The sequence below is a fragment of the Plecotus auritus genome, assembly GCF_963455305.1.
Source record: "Plecotus auritus genome assembly, chromosome: 9".
NCBI lineage: Eukaryota > Metazoa > Chordata > Mammalia > Chiroptera > Vespertilionidae > Plecotus > Plecotus auritus.
The window spans coordinates 121,028,736-121,051,069 of NC_137783.1; the positions used below are offsets into that span (position 1 = coordinate 121,028,736).

The 22,334-nt window shown below is 40.8% G+C and overlaps 1 protein-coding gene across 2 annotated transcripts in view; it reads left to right on the forward strand.

The window, feature by feature from the left end:
- SPON1 (spondin 1) overlaps positions 1 to 22,334 on the forward strand; it is a 266,856-nt gene that overhangs the window by 48,795 nt on the left and 195,727 nt on the right. The window contains exons 1-2 of one of the 2 annotated variants that reach the window (XM_080687618.1): positions 13,471 to 14,315; positions 20,598 to 20,731. In XM_080687618.1, the coding sequence (XP_080543744.1) occupies positions 20,625 to 20,731 (107 nt within the window). In that variant the 5' untranslated portion in view covers positions 13,471 to 14,315; positions 20,598 to 20,624. Of the gene's footprint in view, positions 1 to 13,470; positions 14,316 to 20,597; positions 20,732 to 22,334 lie in introns of those variants that run through there. The other variant, XM_080687617.1, reaches the window with a different exon arrangement.

The following is a 22,334-nucleotide window of genomic DNA, read 5'->3' on the forward strand; positions in this document are numbered from 1 at the left end:
CTGCTCCTCAGCCAGGCATGCGCCGGGCTCTGGGCTCCCTCCCACTGCACCCAGCTCACACGCCCACTATGGGAGAGGGGAACCCCAGCATCCTTCTCTGCATGACTCCATCAGTGTGTTTCCCCAACTCTCCACCTTCAGGCTCACAAGGACAAAACACATTCTTCTCAGGTATTTGATTTCCTTTGCACTCAGTGCTTCCCCCCCTACCACCCTCCGGCTGGTAACCACATTGGATGTGTTTGACAAATAGCCACTGAGAGTTCCCATCAATCCACTTTTTAAGAGAGATTCTAACTGTTAAAATATAATTGAAATTTGGCTTTTCAGGAGTGGGGTGGGGTGGAGAAATTCACAGATATGTACCATATTCAGTAAGATTTAAGTCTGCCAATTTCATGCTAAAATGAGAGAGAACTCGAACATGCTTTTATATCCTGGAGAATGAAGATATTCAAGGACCTGTTTAACCCTCAGCAGAACCTTAGCTCATTCTCAAGGCCAGGGGTGTGGGAGAAGGGGGCCCCATTCTGACTCTGTGCTGATGTCTGCTGACTTAGAGTACAGCCAAGCATCAGGGTCAGAAGGAGACTGGGAATTGAGGAGAAAAATCCATCTTCTGCTGGAAACGTCATTGTCCTAGGCCAGGGTGGAGAGATCTGGAGAGTGCACTTATTCTATCTACAATCTCCTAAATGTAAAAGGAGTGTATTATTTTTCCTGCCTGTTAGATGGCCCCACCCTTTCCTCCTCCCTCCCCACTTTCCTCATGTTGGGCCACTTTGACATATGGGCCCGACCAGAAACAAAGGTTGCAGCTTCATCCAAGCAGCCATCTGTCCACACTTACCAGTGAACTCAGTTTGCCAAGAACTCCCACTCTGCGGGCTCTCTGGAGAGGCGAGCTGATAAGCTTGTGCCTTTGATAAAGCTCACAGCCTCAGATGATCTGAGCAGGGTGGGGAGGCTGAGTCCATGGGAAACTGCGTCTCTCCTGGAGACGGGTCTGGATCCCTCTCCACCTGGAGGTGCTGACATTATAAGAATGAAGGAATGAGGAAAGAGGAGTGGGGGTGAAGGATCAACTCATTTGAGGAGCCAGGGCTGCAAATAAAACCTGGCTTGGCGTGGTTTTATTCTGCACCTGACTTTACTGGAATCCTCTTCCCAAAAACCTAAGCCTTCTCTGGGCCCACAGGGTCTTTCCAGAGGCTGGAGATATGGTGGGAAGGCCCCTTGTTTGGAGCCAGACTGCCAGGTATGAGTTCACTATGAGCCTGGTGAATCTGGTTAAATGTCACCATCTCTTGGAGCCTTGGTTTCTTTGGTGTGATGGAAAACATAGTCCTCCCTCAGGACTGTAATGGACTTAAAATGCACCGACATAGTTAATATATACAAACCTCAGCACAGTGACTAGGACATGGAGGGGTCTCAGCAAACTGAATTTTCTCTCCTGATTTTGTCCTTTGCTAAATGAAAGCAAACCCTTGCAAGCCCCCTTCATGTACAAGAGACTTTCATCCGTCCATCCCAAAATGTATTATTAGCACAAAATAACAACTTCAGGCACACATTTTGCTGAGCTGATCATAAATCTGAATGAAATAATTATGTAAAGTATTCAAAAGCAATTCAGTGAGAAGATGCCTCATCTGCCTTGATGGGCTTTTCAATTACTCATTTTTAGTACTCCATTATACCATTCCCTGGCAATAATTATTAAACATTTCAACTGTATTGCAATATAAAACTTAAAAGGCTGATTTATATCCTAGGCATTAGGTTACCTAGTATAGCATTCCCCAGTTATATGGTTTTATTTTTTTAAAACCTGTTTATCAGAGTGATTTTCTAGCATTGAGTCAGAACAGACATCATCTCCCCAGGTGGAAGACAAGGGGGCAATGAGAGGTCCAGTGATTACTCATCGGGGACATGAGCCCAGGCTCCCCGCTTCCTAGTCCTAGTTTCTGGATCTGTAAAATGGGGGTAATTCCTACTTCACAGGATTATTACGATGATTATGTGAAATAATGTAGATGAAGTGCTAGCAAGAACACAGCGTATGGATTTGTACCGGTAAATGGTAGTGTCATTGCTATGATTGTGCATTGTCTATTTTCTGGTTGTCACTTTAAGAACTCAAAGGAAGTCACCCAACGATTCCAGCTACTCTGCTAGACACTGTACACAGAGCATCTTCTTTTGTCAGCATGACATATCCATTTTACAGATAAGAACACTGACGCACAGAGAGGTTAGTTACTTCATTCAAGCTCATTCAGTGAATAAGATAGAAATCGGACCCAGGTCTGCTAGGCTCCTAAGCCCACACACCCTACTCCCTTCACTACCCCAGGAGGCATATTTCACCTGGTTTGAAGGAGAATTCTTCCTTTTCTTCTTGATTCCTTTAAAGGAGATATCTCTTTCTCTTTCTTTCTTTCTTTTTTAAATATATTTTTACTTATTTCAGAGAGGAAGGGAGAGGGAGAGATAGAAATATCAATGATGAGAGAGAATTATTGATTGGCTGCCTCCTGCTCGCCCCCTAGTGGGGATTGAGCCCGAAACCCAGCATGTGCCCTTGACCTGAATGGATCCTGGGACCCTTCAGTCTGCAGGCCGAGGCTCTATCCACTGAGCCAAACCAGCTAGGGTGAGATATCTCTTTTCTTACTGAGGATTACCTACCCCTGGTAAATGACCAATTCCCCCAAAGTTCGTCTCTACCTTTTAGAATCCCCCAATCATCACCTGGAAGATGAGGCTCTCTTTTTAAATAAGGGCTACACTGTGGATAGAGTATTTGGGCAATGGCCCCTACACACACACACACACACACACACACACACACACACACACACACACTGACACTGGAACCTGTCCATTGTACTTGAGGCTCCCAAGCCAAGCTGGATTTAGGTGCAGGCCAGCTGGGCTGGTTCCAGGACACCAATTTGTAAGGAGCATTAAAACATCGCTGAAAATGTAATGAGTTGGGGAAAACCATCTTTACCAGAATTACTGAGAGCGAACATGACAAGAGAATGATGCTAATATTTACTATTATAAGGGACCCACAGTGATTATAATACACACAGTGGTAGCTTTGTGCCAAAAAGTTCTCTAACTGCTTTCCATATATTAACTCATTCAAACCTTCCTGCCCATGGAGGTGTAGATACTAGATACTGTTATTATCCCCCATTTTACAGGGAAGAAGACTCCTTCCATAAAGGTTAAGGAGTTTGCCAGTCATTCACTAGTAAATAAGCTGGTAGGCTCTCCCAGGATGTTCACCTGCCTCTTGTTAGGGGGGAAAAATCTCTGAAAGCACTTAAGAGTCAAGAGATGGTGTCTAGCCTGCCTTCCAGGCCCCTGAGATGCTGGGTGAGGTGTGCAAGTTCATGGCTGGGAGCTGACCTGCTCAGGGCAATAAAGAGTGAGTGAGCGCTGAGCCAGCAGTCTTCCCTGCCTCCTTCCCACACACAGCACTCAGCCTCTCCTCCAAATGAATGTTGGGCATATATTTAGAGAATATCATTTTGAAAGGGGACCATTATTAGCCTCTCAGAGCACCCATGAGTCCTGCTCCAGCCCTGTTCCCAAGGCTGGCCTGCTGTGTTTGCTCTCACTATGGGAAACAACCCATTTAACTTGGAGAATTTCTCTGCTGTTGAGGGAGGACACAATCCATTAGCTCTTGGGACTCAACCTCTGTGGATCAGAGGCCATGTGCCCAGGGCGAGGTGTCAGAGGGGCCACCTACAACGCTCATGACCACCTTTGCAGGCTTTCAGGGAGTTGGGGGGCACACACCTGGGAGAGAGAATATAAAGCAGAAGGGGTAACAAAGATGAAAATAACCTGTTGGAAGAGATGCTAGTGCAGAAAGGGATGCTACAAACTTTGGTGAGGGGATATGAGGTTGGGAGGTGAGAGTCTTTGTAGGACTTTGTGGGAAAGAGGACAAGTTTTGGGCCTAAATCTTCACAGCCTACAAGAGGGACCACTGTCAAAAGCTAAACTGGAAAATGCAGCTAATGCAGACATTCAAAGGATGTTTCTGATAAGATTAGAAAAACCTGGAAAAACCGGGAGGCTCCAAGTATGAAAAACAAGACATAAAGTTATGCACACAATATGAACACAACTGTTCACAAATTTCGAAGTATAAATAGAGAAAAGGCTAGAAGGAAACACACAAACCAAAATGATTGAAACAGTGGAAGATTTCTTCCCCTTTACCTTTCTGTCTTTGTAAAGTTTTCTATAATGCACTTACTCTTTAGAGCAATAAAGAAGAAAATCCTTATTTAATTTTTAAAAATCGATATTGAAAGCTCTTTCATAAAAGACAAAGCAGCTGTCTTTCCTCCCATGATTTTCAGACTGAGAAAATACACAACGGGAAACTAGAAAGAGGTAGTTTAATTGCTGGGATTGTTTTCTTTGGGTTTTCTCTCAGATTTTATTGAAGTTGTTCAAAATCCCTTCCTGGACAAATCCAGCAATAATAACCTGAATTAACTTTACTCCCATAAAATTAAAGATATGAAATGTAGCCATAAGGAATGATCATAATAGCTCTAAATTATAAACAACAAAATGTCCAACATACTGAGGGTTTGTTAGGTAAAATGTGGGTAATCCATACTGTGGCTATTACACAGCCATAAAATATTTTATTGAGATATTAAGTAGAAAAGAAAAATATTCGTGATGTGTTATTGAGTGCAAAGCAGATTCCAAGACAGTATAGTACAATCGTATATTTTAGAATTGCAGATATGTGTATGTACTGGTATATGCATAATCTGAAAAGATATATATCAAAATGTTAATAACTAACTTGGGGGTAGTATAATTATGAGCAATGTTTGTTTCATAATTTTTGCTTCACTGTTTTCTAATTTTCCTCCATTGAGACAGTATTCCTGCTTCTTCTCTTTAGGGTGCCTTTCTCCTGTGTTAATACAATTAGACTAAGGTGTTGGGGGACCACTTTCCTCTAACTATAATATACTGAGGACCCATTATATGCTTTGTAAATACAATCTCATGTATTTCTTTTGTTGACAGAACAATAAGGGTATTATTATCTTCATTTTGCCGATGGGAAAACAAACTCAGACAGGTCAGGTGACTTGGCCAAAGTCATAAAACTGGAAAATATCAGCCAAGATTTAGTTAAACCTACCTGACTCAAACATTCATGCACTTTCTACTCTACCACTACTCACAAACCTTAGAGAAGAAATATGTACAAAGATGATGCCGTAGGACATATCTTCCCACATTTTCCACCCCAGTCCCTATCAACATCCGTACCCTCTCTCACTCAACAATCTTTATTTAGATGCACTGATGCCCTCTCCTTCAGACTCAGCCCACCTGCTATTAAGATCAATAAAGACTTAAGCGGCCACTGACCCCAGTTGAGAGTTATCATATCACTATACCTGATAGGTGTGGGGACATGAAAAATAATTTTCTGGGCAGGCTAATAATCAAATTAACATGAGATAGATTAACAGGAGAAAATATCCAAAGTCATTACAGATGTCCATTTGGGTGTGCCATACAAATATGAGACCCAAAGAGGCATTGTGCAGTTGAGGTTTAGATGCCATTCTGGAGCTAAGGAGAAAGGGGGAGGGGAGGAGGGTGGTTTGGAACTTCAAGGGTCAAGAAGGCAATTCACATGGAGATGGAAAAGCAAATGTTTGGTAAATGAATGTTTGAAGGGCCATCTTTAGCACTGGGCCACAGAGAGGACTTTGAACAAACGAACCTTGCTAGGTTCCTCTCTGTCATTCACACACTAGATTAAAATAAACCATAGCTATCTACGATGATACCTCCTTTCCTGGAGCAGGTTCTCCATCTAAATTCCTCTTAGGCAGTCAGAGGGAAGGTCAAAGGTTTTCCTGATTCTTTTGTTACTTTAAAAAAAAATCTTAAAATCAATATCCCATAAGGCATATTTTGCATGGCAAAACTGTGGCCCCCCTCCTAGGCATCCTTGGTTGTGGTGCCCTGCACTGACCCCTGGGCTCCTGAGTTGTTTTGTCACTCACACCGCACATCCCCTTAGCAGACATCCCTTCTTCTCCCAAGGCCCAAGCTGCCAAACCTACCCTCTCCTGCCAACTCTGCTGCAAGCTCAAGCTCATGGGGCCAGTTCGTTTTCTGTTGTGGCTGCTGTTCAAGTTCCTGTTACAATTATATGACTTATCCTCACTTCTCATGTGGGAGCTGGAGCCCTGACCCTAACCACTAGCCCTGATTTCTATGTCAGGCTCTCTTTCCTGAAGACATATGTCCAAGAGGCCACCTACATGGATTTGTGGATAGTATTCTCTTTGATGTCTGACTCTCACAGTCCACACATTTTTGGGAACGCTTGGAACTTCATCTGGTACTTTAACGCTGTTTAGGCTCATCTCCTGAGGCTTATGTCTGTTGGACCAGAGAGGGTGAGACAACTTATTAGGAGAGACAATCCAGATCAGAGTTGAAAAGGGGAAGCAAGATTAGATTAGGAAATAAGTATTGTGTACTCAAGTCTAAAGAATGTGAGGCCATAAATGGGATGAGGGAAGAGTAAAATACCAGGGTAAATGTAGGTCATGATGCAGCTTTCAAATAGTTTGGTATGTGATTCATGACTAAGATTGTGATCAATGAAAAGTTTTGGAAGTCTTTAAAGTCATACTGATGAGGTAGCTTAGAACGTCTCTAATATTTGAAAAGGTTATTTATGACCAGATGCCACACTAGTTGTTTTAACTGTAGGTTGCCAAGAATTCTGGAAATAAAACCTTGTCCACCTGTCTAAACCTGGGTCTTGGCTATCTCATCTGGCCGGATGGGGACCAGTTAGTTGCAGGTCCTTAAACTCTCTTGCTTGCTGGGAGTCAAGCAGCTGGCTTGACCAGCAAATCTCTCCCAAGCGACTTTAAACTTAAACTTAACCTGAGAAGGTCTATTTTAGCATACAGTAAAAACATGGAAATGTTACCCATGGACTGCTGTGATGAAGTCCTTTAAAAAAATCAGAAACTTTTTCATTTAAAGTAATTAGTCATTATTGTAAAAAATTTAGAAAAGACAATAAGCATAGAAAGGAAATAAAAATCACCCATAATGCTGCTACCAGACACAACCCCCTATTGTAATATGTTTTAATTGTCTCAGATCCTCAGAAAATAAACCACAGATTGAAATGATTGGTAAAGGGCCCAGCTGGTGTTGCTCGGTGGTTGTGTGTTGACCTATGAACCTGGCTTCAATTACCCATCAGGGCACATGCCCAGGTTGTGGACTCAATATCAGTGGGGTGTGTGCAGCAGGCAGCCAATTAATGATTCTCATCATTGATGTTTCTATCTCTCCCTCTCCCTTCCTCTCTCTGAAGTCGATTTTAAAAATAAAAATAAATAAATGAAATGATTGGTAAAGGCTTTTTAAAGGAACTTTATTTAGTTGGCGGCTAACATGTGGAGACGTTTGGGGGTTGGGGAAAGGCACAAGAGCAGGTTCTGATAGAAGCAGAGTTTATGGAAAGAAGCTGATATTTTCTGAAAAACAAACAACTTTGGAAGCATTCTCTGAATTGGAGGAAACAACCCCTTCTGTTCATTACTTAATCACCATCTGGCAACTGAGGTTGTGGATAAACAACTCTACCAGTATTTACCTGACTAGGCTTTAATGGTTTGGAAAACATTCTTCTTGGTTTCAGTTCTGGGCCAAGGGCCTTAGTGTTATCGCCCACTGGAATTTTTGCCAGAGGCAGCTGGAAAGAGCACTTGCTTTAGCTTCAGATAGCCTGGGGTCAGAATTCAGGGCAGATCACTTCAGCTTCATTCTCTTACCTGTTAAATGGTAATAATTATTCCCATCAGGAGTTCAATGATGTGACCTTGTTAAGTACCTGGCACATAGTAGGTGTTGATTAAATTCTAATTCCCTTTAGTTTTCCCAATGTACTCTCCCAGAACCCTCCCAAAGATTTTAAAGATTGCGGGCTAGAATAGGTTAATGGGGGAAAAAGGAGGACCTATGTAATACTTACAACAATAAAGATAATAATAATAATAAAAGATTTAGGATTAGTGGCCCCTGAGAGAGTTCTCTTTGACAACCTTTATGTAAAGGGAGTCCTCATTGGAGGCCACTGTACAAGTCCAAGAAAATCCCATTGTTTGGAAATCCACCCTCACCCCAACAAAGCTGCAGAAGGGAATCTAAGTACTCTTCAAGAAAGTATGAAGCAAAAGTACTACTATTTACATTTACCAACTACCTATGTGTGTGTTGGAGCGGGATGTTTTGTTGTTGTGGGCTGGGCCATTGTGTGTGGTTCTATGGGACTAAGCCTGGCTAGAGAGAAAATTCTTACCTAACATAAGGGAGATGACACTGTTAGGAGGGACTATGGTGTAGGAAAAAAAGCACAGGCATTAGAGCCATGGAGGGCCGACGTTAATGCCTAGCTCTACCACCATGGGACTTGGACAGGTTATTGAACCCATCTGCATCACAGTAGTTTCTTCAAGGATAGACTTAATAAGGTTTGAGGGGAATGAAAATAATATATGTAAAGTCTTTGGCTAATAGATACTGCTCAAAAATGCTAGCCATTTATTAGTAATCATTTAGGAAAACAAAGTCTAAAGTCAGAAGGAAGTCCAGGGAGTTGTCTAATGAAGGGAACTGGGCAGAGAGTGCGACCAAGGCACAGAGCCAGGAATCTTGCAACCAAAGGGAAGAGGCAGTACACCTAGTTATTCAGTGCACACCTATTATGTGCCAGGCACGGTGTTAGTGCTGAAGAAACAATAGGGGGGGAAACACACCAAGAGACAGTACCTATCCTCGTGTAGCTTACAGATGATTAGAGAAGTAGATGTTAATCAAGGAATTAAACAAATACGTGTAAAATGAGAAGTGTGATATCAAGTCTAAATGGAGAGGAATGAGTATATGAGAACATAGAAGGAAGGGGAATTGCCACAGTGAAAGGAGACAGGGAAGGCTTTTCAATGAAAAGTGAGGTGGAGGAAAGGAATGAAGAGAAAAAGGAAAGGAGGGAGGTGGAAGGAAGGGAGGGAAGAAGGAAATGGAACTGACTAAGCTTCAGAAGAAAGCAAGACCGGCGTAGCCAAGAGCAGAAAACAAGGAGGGAGATGGCACAATGAGACTACAGAGGCAGAAAGGCAGGGACTCAGCTCTGGTATGGATTCAGTCTTGATTCTGGAAACAATAAAAGGCGGTGGAATCGTTCTAAAAAGGGAGATATTCTAGTTATATTTGTGTTTTCAAAAGATTGCTTTGGCTTGCAGTGTAGAGAACAAACTGAAGAAAGGCAAGAGAGGATGTACAGAGACTAGTTAGGATAATTTCATATTGTTTGAGATTTAAAATGATGTAGCTTCATCTAGGGTTGTAGTAGGGATGGTAGTAGAAATTCAAGAGCTATTTGGAAGGTAAAATGGAAGCATTTGGAAATAGAGGGATGAGCCAAGGATGATGTCCAACATTTCTGACTTGTACAATTGGAATAGGACCAGGTTAGAGGGAAGATCGTTGTTAGTTGTTGACAAGGTGGATTTGAGATGTTTTGATCCGAGAGGAAATGCAAGTAGAATATAGAAGGTTGGAGATACATGCCTGGAGCTCAGAGAAGCAGCCAAGACTAGAAATATAAATTTGTGAATTATCTACACAGAGGTAGTAATTAAAGCATGAGCCAAATGAGTTCACCTATAGAGAAAGAATAAAATCAGGCCCTGGCTGGTTTGGCTCAGTGGATAGAGCTTCAGCCTGCGGATTGAAGGGTCCCAGGTTCAATTCCAGTCAAGGGCACATGCCCAGGTTGTGGGCTCGATCCCCAGTAGGGGGTGAGCAGGAGGCAGCCAATCAATGATTCTCTTTCATCATTGATGTTTCTATCTTTCTCTCCCTCTCCCTTTCTCTCTGAAATCAATACAAATATATTTTTAAAAAAAGAATAAAGTCAGAACAAGAGAGGGTTCAGGACTGAGACTTTAGAAATTTCCAATTTAAAAGCCAGTAGAGTAGGATGAGCAGTCAAAGAAAGTGGAGAAAGAGTGAACAAGAAAGTTGAAGTGGGGAGAAGAGCAGCAAGGAGCCATGGCACAGAAACCAAGGGAGAAGAGTGTTTCAGGAACAAGGATTACATAGTACCTAATGGGTTAAACATTGCAAAAGCCACGGGTCAGCTCCTGGCCAGTGTGGCTCAGTGGTTGAGTGTCAATCTATGTATGGACCTGGAGGTCGTGGTTCAATTCCCAGTTGGGGCACACGCCTGGCCTTGTTCCCCAGTAGGGGGTATGCAGGAGGCAGCTGATCAGTGATCCTCTCTCTTCATTGATGTTTTTATCTCTCTCTCCCTCTGCCTTCCTCTCTCTGAAATCAATGAAAAAATATATATATTAAAAAAGCCAGGGGTCACCTTAGCTAGAGCTGTTTGGATAGTGTGATGTATCTGCAAACCTTGGGATTGGATTGAAAATGAATTGGAGGTGACATGAAGACAGTAAATATAGCCAATTCCTTCAAGTAATTTCATTATGATGGAGAGAAGAGAGATAACACCATAATCAGAAGGGGATGAGGGTTAACTGAGTGTCTCTCAATTTTTAAGTGGAGAGGCTCAAATGTGCTTAAAAGACTAATGGGAATAATTTAGTTGGGGCAAAAGTTGAATCTGGAGGGGAGAAAAGGAGTAATTGTTAGAGTCAGGAAGAAGGGATGGAACCAAAGCAGAGAGATGTAAAAAAAAGTATGGCCCCTCTGTTATAACAGGAATAAAGAAGGTCAGGTGGATGCAGATTGGAAAATGAAGGACTTTATGTCTGATAACCTCTGGTTTTGTTTGTTTCCTGTAAAGTAAGAGGCAAAATAATACAATGAGAGGTGTGGGAAGATTTGAAATCATCATGGTCAAGAGTGGGAAAGTGACAGGGCAGACTTAAGGCTAGGAGTCAATTAATATAGGAGATAATTGACCTTATCATGGGCTTTGTCCAGCAGCCCTGTGCTGCACAAGTGTGAGAAGGTCATCTAGGATTGGGATTTTGTCAGAAGATAAAATGACAGAGAGGTAAGGGAGCTTCTAAAAATAAAGAGCCACAAACAGATAACACAATGTTGATAAAGAAGAGCAAGGAAGAGGGACTTCCCCTTCCAGGTATTAAAATATATTACACTCCCAGGAACAACATGAGTGTTTAGGAACTTGGTACACGATTACATTGAACACACTGTATGTTCCATTTGCCTGGGAAAGTCTGTTTTGCCTGTTGTCCCAGAAAAATCTCTCTATATAAAGAGGTAATATACAAATTAGCTGGGACGCCGTAATAGTCACGACCTGCTTAGGAGGAAGCTGCGTGCGCAGATGGGTGGGAGGGGACTGCGTGCGCAGTGAGGCAAGCCACAAGTGGCGCAGGCCCGGAGACAGAGAGGCCTGCCCAAGCTGCTGCAACACGGCTGGAGTAGGCCCAGAGCAGACACACACAGTGGGGTCTGCCAGCTGAGTCATGCCAACAGTCCTGCCTCTGCATGTGAGCTGCAGAGGAAACACCTTTTCTGACCGCTCATTGGCTAAGCTCCCTATTTGCCACTCGCAGTGTTCTTGGTAACTTGGGTAATAAGAATTCAAGAAGGTGATCTAGGGTTTTCCCACCTCACTCCTGGAGGAAAAAACGAAGAGCTGCTGCTAGAGGGGCTAAGAAACGTCATATCCTGCCCTAGCTGGTTTGGCTCAGTGGATAGAGCCTCGACCTGCGGACTGCGGGGTCCGGGTTTGATTCTGGTCAAGGGCATGTACCTAGGTTGCAGGCTCCTCCATGGCCGGGGCCCAGGTCAGGGCTCATGCAGGAGGCAACCAATCAAAGTGTCCCTCTCACATTGATGTTTCTGTCTTTCCCTCTCTCTTCCGCTCTCTAAAAATCAATGGAAAAATATCCTCAGGTGAGGATAAAAAGAAAGAAAGAAAGGTCATATCCTATGAAAGAGACATCTTGAAAATGCCTAAAGAAAGTTGTCATTTTTTTGTGGTGAAGGAACTGGAGTCTGTGTTAATGAAATCACCTTGGCGACTGTGGCAGCTGGCAGTGGCAGCAGCAGTGGGGTGATGGGGGTGGTGCCTTCCCCTGATCAGCCCGGTCGCCTCCCACAGAGGGAAGCCAGACTACAGCTTAGGTCCGCTCCCAAAGGGGAGAAAGCCTAAGCCATCAGAAGGACATCCCCTGAGGGATCCTGGCCTATGAGAGGGGGCAGGCTGGGCTGAGGGACTCCCCACCCCCGCAGTGCACGAATTTCATGCACTGGGCCTCTAGTGAAAATAAGAGCCTTTTCCATTCTTGTTTGACAATAAATCGTATCATCACTCTATATAAGAAAGAGGTGGCATCACAAAAAGGTGGGGGAAAGATGGGTTGAAACTAGTATTAAAAGTATGGGCTTTTGGGGTCCCATCCTGTGTAAGGAGCTTGGAAGTTGTCCCTCCATCTTAACAAGTATAAAGCCAAACAGATTGGAAAAATCAACTCTTTAACATCTATCAGAGGGAGAGACAGATAGGAAGGTACAGAGAATCACAATTTATCAGACCAGAAACCTCCACAGACCAGGGCAGGAAGCCTAAACTGTAACTGATAGATTACTAAAGGCTCAGCATGGACAATTCTGAGAGCTAAAATCTCCAGGGGCACCCAGCTGGTGAATTTGGGGAAGGGAACAAAACTTTTGTGAGTTTTACCTCCAGGAGCTCCATCACGTCTGTCCTCACAGTGAATATCAGAGAAAAATTCCCTTGCACTTCTGGCAGGGGGAGGAGAAAAATGAATCATTTTTAATATGCCAGAGCCTTCTGTTCTCAACAAGGCCTGCCCTTAATTGATCAAACAGATAGCAGTTTGTTCAAAACAACAACAATGTATTCTGTTTCATATACTTATAGCTATAGATATGCTTATGCATGCTTATGTATAAGGACTATTTTATCAGGGCCTAACCTACAGGAGGGGCAGGGGAGGAAACACACAATCCCAGCCCTCCAGCCACCCTGTCTCATCTAAGGAGTAGGGGGAAACTGAGAAGCACCTGTGATGTTCACAGTGCAGGAGCTCAAGTCACCAAAAGACTGAGACCTAAAAATAGGACCATAGAAGTCTTCCCTCACCCCTCACACACACCTCACCACCACAATACTAAAGGTCTATTTATCTCAGTTCCTTTACCCAGCACATCATGTCCAGCTTTCAACAAACAACTAAAAGGTCTACCCCAAGGCAAAAAACACAGTTTGAAGAGACAGAGCAAGTATCAGCACCAGACATAGCAGGGTGTTGGAGTTATCTGACTAGGAATTTAAAACAGCCATGATTCATATGCCAAGGGCGCTAGTGGATAAAGTAGACTGCATGCAAGAACAGATGGGTGATGTAAGCACAGAGATGGAAACCCTAAGGGAAAACAACAACAACAAAAAGAAATGCTAGAGATAAAAAACCTTGGAACAGAAATGAAGAATGACTTTGATGGGCTTATTAGCAGACTGGACACAGCTAAAGAATCTCTGGGCTTGAGGATATATCAACAGACACCTCAAAAACTGTAAAGCAAAGAGAACAAAGACTGAAAAACAAACAAACACAGATCAGAATATCCAAGGATTGTTGGACACCTACAAAAGGTATAACATACACGTAATATGAATACCAGGAGAAGAAAGAAGAATAGAACGGAAGAAGTATTTGAAACAATAACAACTGAGAATTTCCACAACTTAATATCAGACAACAAACCACAGATCCAAGAAGCTCAGAAACATCAAGAAAGAGAAGTGTCACAAACACTACATCTAGGCATATCACTTTTATTCTACAGAAAATCAGAGATAAGAAAAAATCCTAAAAGAAGCCAGAGGGGGAATAAAACACCTTATCTATAAAGGAACAAAGATAAGAATTATAACAAACTTTTCTTCAGAAACTATGCAAACAAACAAACAAAGAAGATTTGAGTGGAATATTTAAAGTGTTGAGAAAAAAAGAACCACTACCTTAGAATTCTGAATCCTGCAAAATTATTCTTCAAAAGTGAAGAAGAAATACTTTCTCAGCCAAAGAGAAATAGAGGGAATCTGCCAGCAGGAGACCTGCCTTGCAAGAAATGTTTAAAAAGTTCTTTAGTGAGAAGGAAAATAATATAGGTCAGAAACTCGGATCTTCACAAAGAAAAGAAGAGCATCAAAGAAGGAATAAGTGAAGGTAAAATGAAAAGTTTTATTTTTTTCTTATTCTTAATTGATCGAACAGATAACAGGTTGTTCAAAACAACAACAATGTATTCAGTTTCATATACTTATAGCTATAAATATACTTATGCATACTTGTGTATAAGTGAAATAAATGACAACAACACAATGAACAAGCTGGAGAAATTAAGAATATTTTATATTATAAGGGGTTTGCACTATCTGTGAAGCAATATAGTATCATTTGAAAGTAACTTGGGTTGGTTGTAAATTTATGCTATAAGGCAAATTCTAGGACAACCACTAAAAAGGGCAAAAGAAAAAGTATGATCGATATGCTTAGAAAAGAGAGAAAAATATAAAATGCTCAGTTAAAACCACAGAAGGCAGATAATGTGTGGGAGACAAAAATAGGAACAAAGAACCAGGGCAACAAATAGAAAATAATAACAAATATGGCAAATATTAATCCAACTATTATCAACAATTACCTCAAATGTCAATGGTCTAAATACACCAATTAAAAGACACATTTTCAGAGTGAATAAAAAAACAAAACCCAACTGCGTGTTGTTTACAAGAAACTCACTTTAACTATAAAGACATGTGCCCTGGCCAGTTTGGATCGATGATTAGAGTGTCGGTTTGAGGACTGAAAGGTCACGGGTTTGATTCCCAGTCAAAGACATGTACCTCAGTTACAGGTTCCCCAGCCCCGGTAGCGGCTCATGTGGGAAGCAACCAATCTATATGTCTTGTTCACATCGATGTTTCTCTCTCTCTTTCTCCTGCTCCTCTCTCTCACTCTCTCTAGAAATCAATGGGAAAAATATCCTTGGGTGAGGATTAAAAAATAATAAATAAGTAAATAAATAAATAAATAAATGACACATATAGATTAAAAGTAGAATGATGAAGAAAGATATACTATGCTAACACTAATCAAAAGAAAACAGGAATAGCTATATTAATTTCAGACAGAGCACACTTCAGGGCAAGGACATTTGCTAGGGATAAAAAGAGAATTACATAATGATAAGGGGGGTCAATACTTGAAGAAGACATAACATTCCTTAATATGTATGTGCCTAACAACCGGTATCAAAATACATGAGGTGCAAACTGGTAGAAATGCAAGGAGAAATAAATGAATCCACTATTATAGTTGGAGACTTCAACATCCCTATCAGAAATGGACAGATCCAGCTGGCAGAATATCCATAAAGAGATACTTGAACTCAACCATACCATCAATCAACTGGATATAATAGACATCTATAGACTACTTCATCCAAAAATAATACATTACACATTCTTCTAAAGCTCATATGGAACATTCACCAACATAGACCACATTCTGGTCCATAAAACACAACTTAAGTTTAAAAGAATGGGATGCATACAATGACTGCTCTCAGACCATCCTGATATTAAACTAGAAATCAATAACAAATCTTCAAATACTTGGAGATTAAGCAACATGCTTCTAACTAACGCACAGGTCAATGAAGAAACTTCAAGCTAAGTTTTAAAATCTATTGAACTAAATGAAAATGAAAATACATCTTATCAAAATTCATGGGATGCAGTAAAAGCAATCCTTAGAGGAAAATTTATACTATTGAATGTATATATCAGGATAGAATAAAGGTCTAAAAATTATAAACTTCCACCTTAGGAAACAAGAAAAAGAAAATCAAATTACATTCGTTGTAAGCAGAAGAAAATAAATAATAAAAATTAGAGTAGAAGTCTATGAAATTGAAACTAGGATATTAATAGAGAAAATCAACAAAACCAAAAGCTGGCTCTTTGAAAAGATAAATAAAACCCATAAGCCTCTTGTCAGGCTAACTAAGAAAAAAAGAGAGATAACACATATTACTAATATCAAAAATGAAAGAAGGGACATTACTACAAATTCTATGTCCATTAAAAAAATAACAAAGAAATATCACATGATCTCACTCATTTATGGAATATAATGAACAACATAAACTGATGAACAAAAACAGATCCAGAGACAGAGAAACATCGATCAGACCATCAAACCTTAGAGGGAAGGTAGGGGAGGGTGGGGGTAAGGAGGAGAGATCAACCAAAGGACTTGTATGCATGCATATAAGCCTAACCAATGGACACAGACAACAGGGGGGTGAGGGCATGAGTGAGGGAGATGGGGGGTAATGGGGAGGATAAGGACACATAAAAATTTTAAATAAAAAAAGGGATATTATGAATAACTCTATGCCCACACATTCGATAACCTAGATGAAACTGTCTAATTCCTTGAAAGACACAATCTGCCAAAACTCACACAAGAAGAAATAAACAATCTGAATAGGCCTATTTATAATAAAGAAATTAAATCAATAATTAATAACCTTACAAAACAGTACCAGGCCCAGATGGGTTCACTAGTGAATTCCATCAAACATTTAAGGAAGAAATTATACCTATTCTCTACTTCATAACTCGTTTTATGAAGCCAGCATCACACTAATACTAAAACTAAAAGACATTGCAAGAAAACTAAGATCCATATCTCTCATGAACATAGATGCAAAAATTCTCAAGAAAATATTAGCTAATTAAATCCAACAATATATAAGAAGAATTGTACACCCAACCAAGTGGGATTTATCCCAGTATGCAAAGTTGTTTCAACATTTAAAAAACAATAAATGTAATCTATCACATGATCAGGATAAAGAGGAAAAATCACATAATCATATCCTATATAATAAAAGCCTAATATGCAAATTATCCCCTTGGGTGGTCGTTCGACCGGGAGTTTGACCACTCGCTATGATATGCTCTGACCACCAGGGGGCGGCATGGAACATGTTGGGCATCTGCAATGTGGCGCCGGCAGTGGTTACTCAGGTGCCAGGTGCCCACAAGGAACCTGCCCTGCACCCATACGGCCTCTTCTGGGTGAGTTGGGCTGCAGCCGCAGGGACCACAGGGGCCAGTCATCTCCCCATGGGTTAGTGCAAGAGCCGGTCTGCAAGGCCAGCTGGAGAGAGCATGCTGCCCACTGGCTTCTGTGTGGCACCACTGGGCGGCCCAGAGGACAATGCTGCACCCCAGCCTGCAGTGTCAGGCCGCGTTCACTGCATCTCCACGGGGGACTCTGGTGCCGTGACTCAGGCGGAGGGGAGCGCACAGGGGCCTGGGGGCCCAGGTGCTTCCCAGGGCCCAGAGGTCAGCTGGGACCTACCCTTCCACTGTCCTCACGCTTCAACCGCCGGCCAGGCCTAGGGACCACACCCGTGCATGAATTTCGTGCACCGGGCCTCTAGTTAATAGATAAAGAAAAAGCATTTGACAAAATCCAATATATATTCATATTAAAAACTCAGCAAGCTAGGAATAGAGAGGAATGTCCTCAACTTGATAAAGAACATCTACAAAAAACAACCTATAGCTAATCTCATATTTACTGGTAAGAAACTTGAAACTTTCCTGTTAAGATCCCCTCTCACCACTACTTTTCAACATGATACTGGAAGTCCTAGATAATCCACTAAAACAAGAGAAGGAAATAAAAGGTATATAGATTGGAAAGGAAGAAATAAAAGTCTTTGTTCATAAGTGACATGATAATATGTAGGGAAATCTGGAAAAAAAAAGATAAAAAACTTCTGGAATTAATAAGTGATTGTATTAAAAGATTGATGGTTGCCAAGTTTTTTTGGAGGGTTGGGGGGGATGAATAGGTAGGGCACAGAGGAAATGAAACTATTCAGTACAATACTACAATGTACAATGCCATTAGTAGATACATGTCATTATACATTTCTCAAAACCATTAGCATGTACAACACCAAGAGTGAACCCTAATATAAACTATGGACTTTGAATGGTAATGATGTGTCAATGTAGGTTCATCTAATATAAAAAATGAACCACTCTGGTGCTACATGTTGAAAATGGAGGAAGTTGTGCATGTGTGGGCACGGGAAGTATCCAGAAACTCTTGTAATTTCTGCTCAAATTTGCAGTAAACTTAAAACTGCTCTTCAAAAAGTTTATTACATTTTTTTAAGTAGCTCACAGTATAGAGAAATGAAGTTGGATCCCTACTCCATCATATTAAAAAAAAAATAAATTCCAAATAGATTGAAGACTTAAATGTGAAAGGAAAATTATAAATTTAATGAAAGAAAATATTGAAGGATATCTTTGTGATCTCAATTTTTAGACAAAACCAAAAAAGTACAAGCCATGGAAGAGAAATTGATGAATTTGGCTAGATTAAAATTAATTGAGTTCTGTTAAATGAAGAATTTAAAGATAAGATGAACCTCTGAGTGACAGAAAGATATTTGTAAATGATGAAGGATTCGTATCTAGAAAGTCCTACAAATAAGCAAAAAAAAAAAAAAAAAAAAAGATAGGAAAATCCACTGACAGCGATTTTAAATAGACAGTTCACAGAAGACACCCGATAAAATTGTGGAGATGCTCAAATGTGCTAGTCTTAAATTAAAACAAGATACTAATTTACATCTATTAAATTAGAAATTATTAGAAAGTCCAACAATCACATACTGGTAAGGATGTGGGGAAATGGGAAACTAATGTATAGCTAATAGAAGAAAGGTAGGCATAGTCATTCTGCAGAACAATCTGGCAGAACTTAGTGAAATTAATATTATATCTCAACCCAATAGCCCAGCAATCCCACCACATGGTTTATATTGCTGAGACACTCCTATGTGCGTTCACAAGTAGAGCAGCATGAGGACCCATTGCAGCAATGTTTATGGAGGTAAAGAGCTGGAAGTCAGCTAAGTGCTCCTCCCTGGGAGAGTGGATAGATAAAATGTGGTCTATGCATGTAATGGCATACTAGGCAACAGAATCAATGAATTACATTCAAATATAGTAACACAGACATATCCCAATAGCATAATGTTAAGTGAAAAAAAAAAAAAACACCCTTAAAATACAAAACAATTCTTTGTAACTTCAAGTAAGTAACACACACACACACACACACACACACACACACACACAGAGAAGGACATATATTAAATATTTAGGAGTAAGTGTTAAATAGAAGAGGGAAATGGGAGCAGGATAAAGAATGCAGAGATAAACAAATGTAATAGACAACTGCTTTGGCTTTGGAAAGTGAAGAAAATATATGATGAATTAAGGAGTTTGAGTGCCCTTTTTTTTTTTTTTTTACCTGTTGTGCTAAAAAGAAGAGGATTTTTAAAAAAATATAGAACAAGTACAATATGGGTTTAATAATTTTATTAGATTATATTTGAAGATTAAATGAGTAATTCAGATAAGCACTTAGTTTAGTGCCTGGCATGTACTCAACACTCAATAAATGTTGTCTATTAATGTTATTAACACTCCTCAGGACATACCAGCCAACTGGAGTTGGCACTTAAGACCAAATGGATTTCGATGATTCCCCAAAAGATCCATAGACAATGGTTCTACTAAAATGAATAGGCAAGTACTGGCAGCAGACCCAGAAGCAAGCAGGAGAAATGCTGAAAGCAGCCTTGGGGAATGGAATAGCTACCAGCTTTTTTCGCAGTGCCATGGGAAACCTTGGTGGTTAACTTGGGACCATACTAGTCTAATGTACAAGTTAAGAAAGTAGAGAGCCCTGGCCTGGTGGCTCAGTTGGTTGGAGTGTCCTCCCATACACCAAAAATTTGCAGGTTTGATCCTTGGTCAGGGATAGATGTTTCTCACACCAGATTCTCTCTCTCTCCCTTCCCCCTTCCTTTCTCTCTAAAGTCAATTTTAAAAAAAGAAACAAAATAGAGACTCCACAGGAAAACAGTGCTGTGAAGCTGGGGAACTTTATGTAATTTGTGATACTTCTCCAAAGGGGTGTTTTCTTATAACACTTTAATTTCAAGTTATAAAATTGTAGTTGTGTTACAACTAGCCCTATAGAGAGTGTTTGCTTTGGATTTTCTCTTCCCCATACTCCTTTTCCTTCCCTGAAGGGGGACACAGCTTATCTTAGTGAAATGAGCAAGATCATCCCCTAGTGGCCTGATCCTCAAAGTGCTGACCCAAGATCTTGGTCCTGGAGAGCATAGAACATATGCCAAATCCTTGCCCTCTTGTTAATTCAACAAGCAGTGACTGGGACTCTACGCCAGGCACTACTCTGGTGTCTGGAGATCGAGAGCTGCTAACACAAAATGACAGGTTTAAAAATAAAATTAAGGAAGTGTCAACTCAGAAACCTAAGAGCCTTCCCAAAACGAAGAACATTTTAATGTGTTTATTTTCCGCTGGCTTTCCATAGATCATAGATGAAGAAGAAACACAGTTTATGAGTAACTGCCCTGTCGCGGTCACGGAAAGCACCCCACGGAGGAGGACACGGATCCAGGTGTTCTGGATAGCACCGCCAGCAGGAACGGGCTGTGTCATTCTAAAGTAAGTGAGCATGGAATTCTCTAACACTTCACTCCCCTCCCCTGCGGTCCAACAAAGACTTCATGGTGTAGTTGCAGAAAGAAAAGTGGCTTTGCTGGGCTATTGGGCTATTGCATCATTTCTCTGCCCTCAGTTATCTCCACTCAAAAATGGGACTGTAGGCCATCATTGGTAAAGTGCTGTAAAAGAATCATTTGCCGAAATCTTGATTTTCATCTAATACAGTGATTCTCCTGGCCACTCTCTATCTTCCTAGAGATAATTCTACTATGGCTGGTCAAGAAAAATTACAAACCAGGTGAGGATAATCTTTGACTTTCTCCATCTGGAATTTGATATCTAGTAACCTTAATCTGGGCCAGGCTGACCTGAGACCCAACTGATAGTAATTTAGCCTCCAGCTCTGCTTTATGATCATTAGCCTCCAGCTCTGCTTTATGATCCAATGTTTTACCTCCTTCCATCAAAATTGCCCTCTTGTGCCACTTCCTAGGGGACCTCCTGGTTTTCCTTTTGGTAAGTTATAATAAATGATAAGAAGTGTTAACCAGCTAATAGTTTTCCCCTGAAAGGTAGCATTATCTCAAAACGGTGTCTCTAAAATTGTATGCCATGGAATGGTGTTCAGGGAGATGTAAATAGGTGGGCAAGAAATCAACTTCTGTGGTTAAACAAGTTTGAAAAATGCTGTGTTTTGTATCTTCTTCTTGCAGATTCACAGCATATGTTATCATATTGAAGGTTTTACAAAATCCTGCTAAAACGAAATCTGTTTAACTTGGTTTCATCCAGCATTCCCCAAACTTAATTGACACAAAGCTCCTTTTCTACTGAGACACCTACTGACATTCACCAGTTTTGGAAACTAGGAATGACTTATCTTAAATAGATTTACAGAATATATAGAGTGATGGTGAGAATTTTAGGAATTCAGATATACAATAGTCATGGTTAGATGAGAAAGGCTCCAGTTCCAATATCTGAGAAGTCTTTCCCAGGGAGGTAGGGGCTGGGACCTTCCCAACTATCTTCCTCTTCTTTAAACTACCCAAGGCCTTATTCATGTATTTGGTTTATTTGTCTGCATCTCTGGCATGTGGACATTTCAACAGAATTACAATTGTAGTTAACTCCAGGCCAGCCCCCAGGAGAGGCTGATAAGGAAGCCTTTCACCTACCCACTCCAATCCCTGCAGTTTCCAGACTCAGCTGGGCCTGACTTATGGGAAAAAAAAACCACAGAGATCTCTGGATACCTCTGTCCCCTGTCCAGACTCAGCCCTCTTTTTTGCTGCCCTGTCTGGGCATCATTTGTTTCTTTTTTAGTTTAATGCAAGCTGAGCATCCTTCCTGAGATTCCTTGAGAAGTTTGGCTCTTGGCATTAACTGGTGATTTGGAAAAAAAAAAAAATTAGCAGTAGAACTTTAGCTCTTGGTGTGAATTTACATTGGAGATTTGTTTTAAAAAATAGCAACTAGAACTTTTAAAATGAAATATTATATATAAACTTAATATATAACATATATCTAGTATCTAGTAGAAACGTGGGAGAAGACCTTGTGGAAATAAAGAGACCACTGAAATGAAAACACGCAGAATCTG